Raw genomic sequence first — 13,481 nt, 5'->3', positions numbered from 1 at the left:
TGTAAGGAAGGGCTTACATCATGCTCTTCTGTTGACTTCAAGGCCTTCAGGACAGATGCTCAAGGAGGAATATGAATGTACAGAGAGGTGGCTGAGGATACTCATTGAACATCTCATGAAGTAAACTGGTCATAGGGAAAGATTAAGCTGTTTCATTAGTTAGTTCGCAACTGATACTTGTGCTCTCAGGCAGGGCTTCTAAAAATAGATTCCCCTTTGTCATTGTGATTAGATTTTGAAATCACAACTATTTTGTTTTCTTGGAAGGTCTCTCACCCACACTGTCTTTAAGTTTATGCCCTAGAGACCCCTGTTAGAGTATAAATTACCAGTGTGTATGGTGCCAAACCAAACACCAGTGTTATAGGACTCCTCTTCCTGAGTGCAGTCTTGCAGTGTGGCTTTTATTGCTGGCGTTTTGCAACAGAATATGCATGGTAGGATGCAGTCGCTCACAAAGGAAACTAAAACCAAAAGAACAATTCTATACACTCCTTCCTGCAATCAATGTGTGTGTGTGCATGCAGGTACATGTCTGACTTTTGAGGACAAAAATTGTTCACAGACACTGTATACACTGGGAACTGTGGGATGAACAGGAAGAGCAACCTTCTCATTCAGAAGCTCTGGCTCCCTCAGAACTGTTGATTTTCCTCAGTCTGTCGGTACATGAAAAGTCCAAGTCCAGCCTTGAGATCTGTTTGTGCTATAGTGTACTGGGGCTGGCTGGGATGGAATTAACTTCACAACTGGAGTGCTGGGATGGAAAGCTACAGGCTTTTCAGGAGGGATAGGCAGAGCAGGCAAGGCGGAGGAGTTGCACTTTGTATGTAAGGGAGAGGTTTGATTGTACAGCTCTTACAGTTAATGATGATGTGGTTGAGAGCCTCTGGGTGAGGATTAGGGGGGTGGAAAACAAAGGAGATGTAGTGGGTGTCTACTACCAATTACCCAGCCAGGATGATAGCACTGATGAGTTATTCTATAGGCAATTAGAAGAAATCTCTGGATTGGTAGCCCTTGTCCTTATGGGAGATTTCAACTTCCCAGACATCAGCTGGGAATATCATACTGCTGTGATGAGCAGGTCTTGGAAATTCCTGGAGTTTGTTGAAGACATTTTCTTGTCACAGGTACTCAGTGAGCCAACTAGGAAAGATGCCCTCCTAGACTTGCTGTTTGTGAATACAAAAGGGTTCATGGGGGATGTTATGGTAGGTGGCTGTTTTGACCATAGTGATTATGAAATAGTTGATGTTAAAATTTCTATTGATAAATGGACTTAATGCAGAAATCGAGCTCAAGTTAACAGTTCAGCAATTTTGATAACAATACTTCCCTGGGTAACATCGGATGTAGTCAAAGGTGCAAGTCTTACCAAAGAGGCATTCTGTTTGGAGAGGAGAGAGGTCCAGGCCCATCAACCCATCCAGTAGTTGGAGTTCTCATCCTCAAAACAGAGGATCCTAAATGCCAGATTTATACTCATGGCAAGGTGGAACTAAGACAATTATTGTGTGCCAATTGGCCCTTAGCAAGGATTGCCAATTCTGGAAGGCCAGTGAGGCCCAATGATTCAGCACAAGAAGGGAGATTCAGTACAGATGTACAAGGGTCTTTCTGGCTTTACTGAAGCCTCACCCCAAGCATCACTCAGTCAATTTGAGTGTTAGACCGCACCTGTCACATCTGTTTTGCAAGATAAGCATGTTGTTCAAGTCAAACCCTGCTACTCTCTGCTGACTCACAGCGACTTCTGCATTCAGCACCAAGTCTGGTGTCCCACACCCAGATGAAATCCAGTGCATGGGGTCCATGTGGCAAAAGCTTGTACGAAATTCACCAATGTCATACATCCATACCCTGATGATAATGAGCTGGACAGACATGCAGGCACCAACTATGGGTGGACTGGCCAGACAACTCAGAGAATACGAACACAATCTCGCTTCCTTCATATGTGCCTGTATCTTGACTGTGGACAGATTGACCCAAAAATTGTCCAAGCAAGCAAAGAAGGATAGGTCTTCCACATGCACTCCAACCAAAGCCTCAGCTATTAAGATTCAGCCTTTTTCTGTTCAAGGGAAAGGGTACTGGTGGCACACACCATGTGCAACCCTGTGGTTCTCCCTGCATGACCAGGAGGAGGACATGAGGAAATTGGATGATGAACCTATCTGGAGACTAGAAGCTCAGGTACAGGAATTGCAAGGAAAAACAACAGCCAAAAAGCATCCATCCAGGAAAATTACTCCTCTAGTGTCTGCTGGACAGAGTAGAAGGGCTGATCATACTTTTCACCCTGATGAATAGACTTCTGTTTTGCAGTTACTAAAATCAAGTAATGAAGACTCCAACCAGGAATAGAGGAGCCCTGCCTTTGGCCAGGCAGAGGAAAGGGACAACTAGGTTTACTGGACTGTGTGGATTCAATGGCCTGGCACATCAGCTCCACGGGAGTATAAACTTCCAGTGGACACTGGTGCACAGTGTACTCTAATACCATCAAGTTACAAAGGGGCAGAATCCATCTATATTTCTGGAGTGATGGGTGGATCCCAAGAATTGTCTGTGTTGGAGGCTGAGGTAAGCCTAACTGGGAATGAGCAGCAAAAGCATCCTATTGTGACTGGTTTGGAGGCTCTATGCAGCTTTGGCATAGACTACCTCAAGAGAGAGTACTTCAAAGACCCAAAAGGGTACCAGTGGGCTTTTGGTATCACTGCCTTGAGTACAGAGAAGATTAAACAGCTGTCTAGCTTGCCTGATTTCTCAGAGGATTCAACTGTGGTCGGGTTGCTGCAGGTTAAAGAACAGCAGGTGTCAATTGCTACCATGACAGTGCACCGGCAACAATATCGCACCAGTTGAGACTCCCTGGTTCCCATCCATAAGTTGATCCATCGACTGGAGAGTCAACGAGTGATCAGTAAGATTCATTCACCCTTTAATAGTCCCATATGGGCAGTGCAAAAATCTAACGGAGAGTGGAGGCTAACAGTGGACTCTCATGGCCTGAACAAAGTCACACTGCCACCGAGTGCTGCCGTACCAGACATGCTAGAACTTCAATATGAACTGGAGTCAAAGGCTGCCAAATGGTATGCAACAACTGATATCACCATCATGTTTTTCTTGATTCCTCTGGAAGCAGAATGCAGGCCACAGTTTGCCTTCACTTGGAGGGGCATCCAGTACACCTGGAATCAACTGTTGCAGGGGTGGAAACACAATCCTACCATTTGTCATGGATTGATCCAGGCTGCATTGGAATAAGGTGAAGCTGCAAAACATCTGCAGTATATTGATGACATCATTGTGTGAGGCAACATAATGGAGGAAGTGTTTCAGAAGGGGAGAAGAATAATCCAGATTCCTTTGAAAGCTGGTTTTGCTATAAAACAAAGTAAGGTCAAAGGACCTGCAAAGGAGATCCAGTTTTTAGGAATAAAATGGCAAGATGGGTTTTGTCATATCCCAATGTCATGAGTTTTTGGAGAATGCATGTTCCATGTTATAGTCTGATTATAAGCCCTCTCTATTGAGTGAAGCCAAAGAACAACTTTGAATGGGGCCCTGAGCAGCATCAAGCCTTTGAACAAATTAAATGGGAGATAGCTTGTGCAGTAGCACTTGGGCCAGTTTGGACAGGACAAGATGTGAAAAACATGCTTTACATCTCAGCCAGGGACAACATCCCCACCTAAAGACTCTGTCAGAAAGCACCTGGAGAGACTCGAGGATGACCTCTAGGGTTTTGGAGCTAGGGATATAGAGAATCTGAAGCCCATTACACTCCAACTGAAAAAGAAATAATAGCAGCATATGAAGGAATTTGAGCTGCTTCAGAGGTAGTTGGTACTGAAGCACAGCTTCTTTTAGCATCTTGATTTCCTGTGCTGGGCTGGATGTTCAAAGGAATGGTCCCCTCTATGCATCATTCACCTGATGCTATGTGGAGTAAGTGATTACACTGATAATGCAATGGGCTCAAATGGGAAACCCCAAACACCCAGGAATGCTGGAAGTGATCACAAACTGGCCAGAGGGCCAAAATATCGGAGTGTCACCAGAGGAGGTGACTTGTGCTGAAAAGGCCCTACTGTATAATAAATTACCAGAAAATGAAAAGTGATATGCCCTGTTTACAAATGGATCCTGTCATATTGTGGGAAAACATCAAAGGTAGAAAGCTTCTCTGTGGAGTCCTACATGACAAGTCACAAGAAAGTGCTGAAGGACAAGGTGAATCGAGTCAGTTTGCAGAGATGAAAGCCATCCAGCTGATTTTAGGTATTGTTGAACAAGAAAAATCACCAGTATTTTATCTCTATACTGGCTCATGGATGGTGGCAAATACTTTGTGGGGGTGGCTACAGCAATGGAAGCAGAGCAACTGGTAACACAGAGGAAAACCCATTTGGGCTGCTGCATTATGGCAAGATATTGCTGCTCGGGTAGAGAACCTGGTTGTAAAAGTACATTGCATAGATGCTCACATACCCAAGAGCTGTGCCATTGAAGAACATCAAAACAATGAGCAGGTGGATCAGGCTGCTAGAATTGATGTGGCTGAGGTGAATCTGGACTGGGAACATAAAGGTGAGTTATTTATAGCTCAATGGGCCCATGACACATCAGGACATCTAGGAAGGGATGCAATATACAAATAGGCTCGTGACTGAAGGGTGGACTTGACTATTGATGCCATTGCACAGGTTATCCATGAATGTCAAATGTGTGCCACAATCAAACAAGCTAAGCAGCTAAAGCCTTTTTGGTATAGAGGATGATGGCTGAAATATCGATATGGGGAAGCCTGGCAGATTGATTATATCACACTACCACTGACCTGCCATGGCAAGCACTAATTCCACGCAACACACCACCTCTCCTGTCCTGAGTGACCACCATAACAGATGGAGCCCAAAGTCATGGACTAAATGAACTCAATGGACATTTTGTGGACATTTTACAAACATTTCACAGGGGTGGTCCATAAACTAAGTGAATGATATCTGTGTATTATATCAAATGATGGGAAGGGGAGTGGCGAGAGGGCGATGAGAATGTATTGGATAACGTGGTACCTGAGCATGACGTAAATGGTATGGAATAAGGGCTGGAGAATGTGATGGCTTTGGCTGGTATAGAGTTAGTTTTCTTTAAAGTAGCTGGTATGGGGCTATGTTTTGGATTTGTGCTGGAAACAGTGTTGATAATACAGGGATGTTTTAGATACTGCTGAGCAGTGCGTACACAGTGTCAAGGCTTTTTCCGCTCCTCACACCGCCCCACTAGTGAGAAGGCTGGAGGTGCACAAGAAGTTGGGAGGGGACACAGCCAGGATAACTGACCCCAACTGACCAAAGGGATATTCCACACCACATGACATCATACTCAACAATAAAACCTGGGGGAAGAAGGAGGACGGGGGGATGTTCGGAGTGATGGCATTTGTCTTCCCATGTAACTGTTACCCATGATGGAGCCCTTCTTTCCTGGAGATGGCTAAACACCTAACTGCCTTTGGGAAGCAGTGAATGAATTCCTTGTTTGGCTTTGCTTGCTGTCCTGGGATAGAATAAATTTTCTTCTTAGTAGCTGGTGCAGTGCTGTGTTTGGGATTTGGTGTGAGAACAATGTTGATAGCACACTGATGTTCTTAGTGTTGCTGGGTAATGTTTATAGTAAATCAAGGACTTTTTGGTTTCTTGGGCCCTGCCAGTGAGAGGGCTGGAGGGGCACAGGAAATTGGGAGGGGACACAGCCAGGACACGTGACCCAAATTAGCCAAAGGGATATTCCATACCATATGACATCATGCTGAGTATATGAACTGGGGGAAGAAGAAGGGGAGGGCATCTAGCATTATGGCATTTGTCTTCCTGAGTAACTGTTACACGTGATGGAGCCCTGTTTTCCTGGGGATTGCTGAACACCTGCCTGCCGATGGAAAGTAGTGAATGAATTCCTTGCTTTGCTTTGCTTGTGTGTACAGCTTTTGCTTTAGCTATTAAATGGTTCTTATCTCAACCCATGAGTTTTGCATTCCTTTCTGATTCTCCTCCCCATCCCTCTGGGTGAAGAGGAGTGAGCAAGCAGCTGCGTGGTACTTGGTTGCCAGCTGGGGTTAAACCACAGCACTTGCGTGCACAGCCTTTACTTTATCTACTAAACTATCCTTATCTCAACCCACAACTTTTCTCAGCACTGAGGGGGAGTTAAGAAAATGACTGTGTGGTGCTTAGCTGCCTACTATGGTGTCCTGGTTTCCGCTGGGATAGAGATAATTTTCCTATTAGTAGCTGGTACAATGCTGTGTTTTGGATTTAGTATGAGAATAATGTTGATAACGCACTGATGGATTTAGTTTTTGCTATAGCAGTGCTTACTCTATGTCAAGAACTTTTCAGTTTCCCATACTCTGCCAGTGAGCAGGTGCACAAGAAACTGGGAGGGAGCAGAGCCAGTACAGCTGACCTGAACTAGCCAAAGGGATATTCCATACCATAGGACGTCATGCTCAGTATATAAACTGGAGAGAGTTGGCTGAGACCTGTGAATCGCTGCTTGGGGACTGGCTGGGCATCAGTCAGCATGTGCCTTCACAACCCCCGCTGGTTGTTATGTCTTAAGGAGGGGGGGGGGGGGCACTACCACACTTCCCCTGAGTCCTTGACTTGGGTCCCCACCCGTCATTGGGCCCTTGTGCTTATTTTGCACCAGGAGGTGCTGGTCCATAATGGTATGAGTAAGAAAGTCACTCAGACTGTAAGATACTATTTTAATGCTGTTTCTTAGAGATAACAGTATAAGGAGGGAAGACTATAGATAATCTTATTTTCCTCTGAATGGTGAGAACCCCAGGTGGTATAGCCACGAAAGGGCATAATCACCTAACTGTGAGCTGCCCACTGGCTCCTTTGTATCAATGAGATGGCTGAGTTTATCCTGCAGCCAAAGGATTTGTACTCCATAATAAACCCCTGAAGGCCATGCTGTATGTACAGCACACTGCAGCACATCACAGGCCTGGGCCTACTCAAGTTAACCATATGGTGGATCACTAACTACTCAATGTACAGTGGTGTCCTGGTCAGGATCATAAAATCATAGAATCATAGAATCATTTAGGTTGGAAGAGACCTTTGAGATCATCAAGTCCAACCATTAACCCAGCACTGCCAAGTCCACCACTAAACCATGTCCCTAAGCACCACATCTACACGTCTTTTAAATACCTCCAGGTATGGTGACTCAACTGCTTCCTTGGGAAGCCTGTTCCAATGCTTGACAACCCTTTCAGTGAAGAAATTTTTCCTAATATCCATTCTAAACCTCCCCTTGAGAGAGAGGGGGCTTAAGAGATAGAGTAAAGTTTAACGATTATGATAGTCTGCTTAGCTGTTTAGGGTAATGATAGTCTGCTTAGCCGTCTAGGGTAAAGTTTTAACGATTATGATAGTCTGCTTAGCTGTTTGCCAGATCTTACATGGTTTGTTTGGGTGTTGTGATAAGGTATACGGGAGTAAAGAGCCTTATGACCATATAAGTCCAGCTTTATGACCATATAAGTCAAAAGAACAATTAAAACCTTGCAAGAACAAGCTAAAGCCAGTTCTGCGGTTTGGACAAAGAGCAGGACGTTACTGAGCCTGCGCCAGATGTGGGGGTCACGAGGAAGACTCACCTGTCTTCATCCTCAGGACCCCTGACGACCACCACCAGGGGACACTGCGCAAACTCAGTCGAGAAAAAAATATGGAAATGGCTCGCAGAACTAATTTTAATACGAAGCGGGGATAGGTAATGCATATGTATAAGCGTATTGCAACACATTATGAATATGTAATGAGATGCCTTATAAAAACAGAGCAAGTTTTCGTATCAGGCGCGCACGGTTTTGGCGGGACTACTCCCCCGTGCTGCCCAGCGCTGAATAAACATACCTACTTTACAATCTTACAGATCGTGGAGTCTGCTTTCCGCACATCAGTTTTGGCGAGCCAGGCAGGAGGATCTCCACTCGGCTGCGGGACCGACTGCGGAGCGGACGCTCCTAGGCGCGCCCCGAGCATTTTACTCGGAGGAGTCTCCGCTGCCGGCCGATCACCGCGGGAGTGGACAACAGCCTCTTGAAGCTGCGGATTTAACGGTATGTTTAACGAAGGGACTTAAGCGTACGCACATTCGGGGCTGCTGATAAATCGCGCAGAGACGTCTGGCATGCAGCATAGTGCCCGTGGGTTGGGTACCTGTAGGGTTTGGGACTGCAGTTTGGGACTGCAATTGGGAAACTCGCTGGCTGATAGAGTGGCCGGTAGCGATCTCGGAGATAGATCGACTGAGTTCGAGGTAACCAGGAGAAGCAGGAGAGGGGTAAGCGGACCTCTGGTAATTCACAAAATATTTGCAGCTGCTAAAAGGTTGTTAACTGGAGCGATGCTATGTTAGATTTCTTTTGGTATTGATTTTGGTTATGGCAATAAGGCATTTGGAATAGACTACCGATTTGAATTTGTCGAACCATAGTGTTTGTGTGAAGTGATGTGTGTGTGATTTTCTCTGAGTGCATGGACGTCCGTGAGAGTGGAATTGAGTGAGAATAAGTGAGAGTGTGGCTGACAGGCGTGAAAAGAGAATTTAAAAGTCAGTTTAAATTCCTTAAGAGTATATTGAAAATGGGTAACACCCAAGGAGGGATACTAAAAAAGAGTCCTCTGGGTTGTATACTCACCCATTGGAAGGATATTGTTGGGAAGGGAAGCACAGAAAGTAAAAAGACTCTCATTAAATATTGTAATCAGTGGTGGCCATTGTATAAGTTAGAGGGCGAAGTTAAGTGGCCATTTAATGGAACATTGGATTATAATACTTTGTTACAGCTTATGCTGTTCTTGAGAAGAGAAGGGAAATGGGATGAAGTGTCATATGCAGATATGTTTTTCACGCTGCGAAACCATCCGGAGTGGCAAAGGGACTGTGGGATAACACCCCCACAGGACCCTATGGTACTCGCATTGGAGCGAGAAAATAAAGGGGGTAGAAGTAAACTAAAAAGATGCTGTTCTTCCTGCAGCATTGGGCAGAGGTGTACAAAGGCAGACAAAGTTCACCAAGCCCCAGAACAAGACTTAAATGACTTGTTTAAACCTCCCCCCGGGCACGGGACCAGGATGCGGACTCGGAAGGAGTTTCAAATCCTCCTGATAGCCCTGTATCTTCCCGCACTCGGCAGAAGTCTATTTTACAAGCACCCTTCCGAGAGGCGGTGGGGCCAGATGGTGGAACAATGCTAATTAAAGTGCCTTTCTCCACTGCTGATTTGGGAGAATAGAGAAAGATTGCAAAGGATTATAGAAGTGACCCGATAAGTGTAGCCAGGCATTTCCAATTTATCGTAAAACAACACAATCCCGATTGGAATGATATACAATTATTACTGGAATATTTGACTGAAACTGAGAAACAGCTAGTTTTGAAAACAGCAGGAAATTTGGCCGAAGACCATTATAAAATTACAGGAGGGGATGTTAAGGAACATTTCCCCCTCCAAGACCCAAAGTGGGATGCTAATAGATCGGCACATATGCAAAGATTACAGGAATATCAGGAATGGGTTTCGAAGGGAATGGAGAGAGCAATTCCCAAAACTATAAACTGGTCAGCTTTATATGCAGTTAAGCAAACTCCTTCTGAGTCCCCGTCTGAGTTCCTGGATCGGCTGAGGGATGTGATGTGTCGTAACACGCCGCTGGACCCTGGGTCTGAGGTAGGGATCCAGCAATTAGTTTCTTTATTCCTGGGTCAATCTGCAGGGGACATAAGGCGAAAACTTCAAAAGCTGCGTTCTACAGAAGGTAGAAATTTGGAAATATTGTTAGATGAAGCGTGGAGGGTGTTTAGTAATAGAGAAGAAGAATATCGGCGGGGACAAAGGAAATTGATAGCTGCCATTCAAGAAAAAGGGGAACGGAGAGGTGGTAGGCGAGATTCGTCTCGATTGGAAAGGGATCAGTGCGCTATATGCAGGGGCTTTGGTCATTGGAAAAGGGAATGTCCTAGAAACAGGGAAGGGGGTCGGAAAACCTCGGCGAATGTGAAGATAGCCAGTGTAATAGAAGACTGACGGGAACCTGGGGAATCTACCCTAGCGGATCCACTGGTTACAATTAAGCTAGGGGAAAAGCAGCAGCAAGTGGAGTTTTTGATAGATACAGGAGCGACATATTCGGTTTTAAATCAAGCCTTAATGCCTTTAGGAGATGATTACGTTGTAGTACAGGGAGCAACTGGCCAAAGTGAAAAGGCGTATTTTTGCGAACCTTTAAAGTATAAATTGGGAAAGCAATGGGGTATCCACAAGTTCTTATATATGCCCAACTCTCCAAAGGCACTTTTGGGGAGAGATTTGTTGGAACAATTAGGAGCAAAGATCACGTTTGAAAAAGGGGAAATTACTCTGGAGGTAAAGGATCGACAATATACACAGGCATTAAGTCTAGTACTAACTAGTCTCCCCTCAGAAGGGAAAATCGATGAGGAAATTCTGAACCAAGTGTATCCAGGAGTCTGGGCTACTGATGTGCCTGGAAGAGCGAAAAATGCTCCACCTGTTGAAGTTAAGATAAAGGAAGGTCAACGACCGGTAAGGATTAAACAATATCCTCTAAAGAAAGAGGACAGGGAAGGAATCCGGCCGGTGATAGAAATTTTTTTGCAGCTAGGACTATTAAAGGAATGTGAGTCTGAATTCAATACTCCTATATTACCTATTCGGAAGTCCGATGGGTCATATAGGGTGGTTCAAGACTTGCGTACAGTGAACAGGATTACTGAGGATCTCTACCCAGTCGTGGCAAACCCGTATACCCTACTGACTGTATTGGCACCTGAATTAATCTGGTTTACTGTTCTAGATTTAAAGGATGCTTTCTTTTGCCTCCCTCTCCACGAAGCCAGTCAAAAGTTGTTTGCATTTGAGTGGGAAAATCCTAAAAGTGGTCGAGAGACCCAGCTCACTTGGACGGTGTTGCCGCAAGGGTTTAAGAATAGTCCTACCATCTTCGGCAATCAGCTTGCGAGAGACCTGGAATCCTGGGAAGCCCCGTCCGAGAAAGGAAAATTGTTACAGTATGTGGATGATATCCTGATCGCTACCAACACAGAGGAAGATTGTATGGCATGGACGGTGAGTCTGTTGAATTTCTTAGGGCTTCAAGGATACAGGGTGTCTAGGAAGAAGGCCCAGGTAATGCAGCGTAAAGTGAATTATTTGGGCTATGAGATCAGTGCGGGACAGAGAACTTTGGGGCAGGCCCGCAAAGAGGTGATATGCCAAACTAAAAAAACCCAGACGGTAAAGGAATTGCGAACCTTTCTGGGAATGACAGGGTGGTGTCGATTGTGGATCTACAATTATGGACTGCTTGTTAAACCATTATATGCGCTGACAGCGACTGAGCAGAAACACCTCGAATGGAATAAAGAGGCTGAACAAGCTTTTGAACAACTAAAGAAGGCTCTGATGTCAGCCCCGGCCTTAGGACTCCCGGATGTGGGTAAGCCGTTCCTCCTTTTCTCTCACGAGAAACAGGGCATTGCCCTAGGAATATTGGCACAGGAGCTAGGTCCGTATCGTCGGGCAGTTGGCTACCTCTCTAAACAGTTAGACGCAACTGCAAAGGGCTGGCCTGGATGCCTAAGGGCAGTTGCGGCTGTGATACTAAATATACAGGAAGCCCGAAAATTCGCCCTGGGCCAGAAAATGACTGTTTTTGTGTCCCATGCAGTGTCGGCAGTATTGGAAGCAAAGGGTGGACACTGGCTATCTCCACAATGATTCCTACGATATCAAGCTGTAATAGTGGAACAGGATGATGTGGAAATCGTGGTTACTAACATTGTCAACCCAGCTTCTTTTCTCAGCGGAAACACAGGAGAACCAGTGCATCATGACTGCCTAGAAACTATTGAAGCGACATACGCAAGTCGCCCAGACTTAAAGGATAGCCCCATAGAAAACGGAGAAAACTGGTTCACAGACGGGAGCAGCTATGTCCTGAATGGCAATCGACACGCTGGATACGCCATCACCACCAGTCAAGAGGTAATAGAGTCAGGACCTTTGCCCATGAACACCTCCGCACAAAAGGCAGAAATAATTGCCCTAACTTGAGCCCTGGAGTTGGCTCAGAGCAAAACTGTAAACATTTACACAGACTCAAAATATGCCTTTGGAGTTGTACACGCACATGGAGCAATTTGGAAAGAAAGAGGTTTATTGAACTCCCAAGGGAAAAATATCAAACATGCAGAAGAAATTCTGAAGTTACTAGAAGCTGTCCAACTCCCTGAGAAAGTGGCAATTATGCATATTAAGGCACACCAGAGAGTGAGCTCAGATTTGGAAAAAGGGAATGAACTGGCGGACAGAGAGGCAAAACAAGTGGCCAAAACGAAAATAAAAGTAGCAGGGGCTTTAATCCCCGATAGGCATATTTCCCTACAAGATAAACCAAAATACACTAGGGAAGATCAGAAACTCATTTCAGACTTAGAAGGATCATATAATGAAGAGGGATGGGCTTATACCCCACAGGGAAAGTTAATTGTTCCCTCATATTTACTGTGGCATTTAATACGGGAAGAACATAGGAAGAGACATTGGGGAATGGAGGCTCTGTATAAACATCTGATAAAAGATATTGTAGCTAGAAACTTATATACCACAGTGAGACAGGTGACTCAACAGTGTGACCTTTGCCTCCAGACTAATCCAAAAAATACTCCCAAATTAGAAATGGGCCAGATTGGAAAGGGTAATGGGCCTGGACAACAATGGCAGGTTGATTTCACAGAACTTCCAAGAAAAGGGGGGTACCGATATTTGCTGGTATTAACCGATACCTTTTCAGGTTGGCCAGAAGCGTTCCCAACCAGAACTGCCAAGGCTCGGGAGGTAACTAAAATACTAATACAAGAAATAATACCGCGTTTTGGGGTTCCAGCAACCATATCCTCTGACAGAGTACCACACTTTGTTTCAAAAATAGTGCAACAAACCAGCCACCATTTAGGTATAGATTGGCAACTTCACACCCCATATCGCCCTCAGTCGAGTGGCCAAGTGGAGAAAATGAACCACTTAATCAAACAGCAAATTGTAAAATTGGGACAAGAAGCAAACTTGCCATGGCCTCAGTCTCTCCCTTTAGCCCTTTTGCGTATACGGACAAGACCGAGGGCAAGGGAAGGACTGAGCCCTTTTGAAATTCTGTATGGACGCCCCTATGGAATACAAAAGGGGACATCAATGCAAATTGGGGATGAAATTATGACCTCCTATATGGTGGCATTGAGCAAACAGCTCAATAAAATTGGAAAACATGTAATTGGGACCCGAGGAAGGGGTCTGGATGGGCCTGTACATGATATCCAACCTGGAGATTATGTATATGTAAAGTCTCTTGCAG

The 13,481-nt window shown here is 45.1% G+C and overlaps 1 protein-coding gene across 1 annotated transcript; it reads left to right on the top strand.

Moving 5' to 3' along the window:
• Positions 1-1,902: 1,902 nt before the first annotated feature.
• Positions 1,903-12,465, top strand: LOC121080436. Its single transcript, XM_040578456.1, has 5 exons — positions 1,903-2,199; positions 4,512-4,605; positions 8,004-8,161; positions 11,084-11,567; positions 11,922-12,465. Exons 1-5 carry the CDS (start codon positions 1,903-1,905, stop codon positions 12,182-12,184), a joined length of 1,296 nt encoding a protein of 431 aa, XP_040434390.1. The 3' UTR covers positions 12,185-12,465.
• Positions 12,466-13,481: the final 1,016 nt, after the last annotated feature.

This window comes from Falco naumanni, chromosome W (genome assembly GCF_017639655.2).
Source record: "Falco naumanni isolate bFalNau1 chromosome W, bFalNau1.pat, whole genome shotgun sequence".
Taxonomy (NCBI): domain Eukaryota; kingdom Metazoa; phylum Chordata; class Aves; order Falconiformes; family Falconidae; genus Falco; species Falco naumanni.
This window is presented reverse-complemented; position numbering and strand designations above follow the sequence as displayed.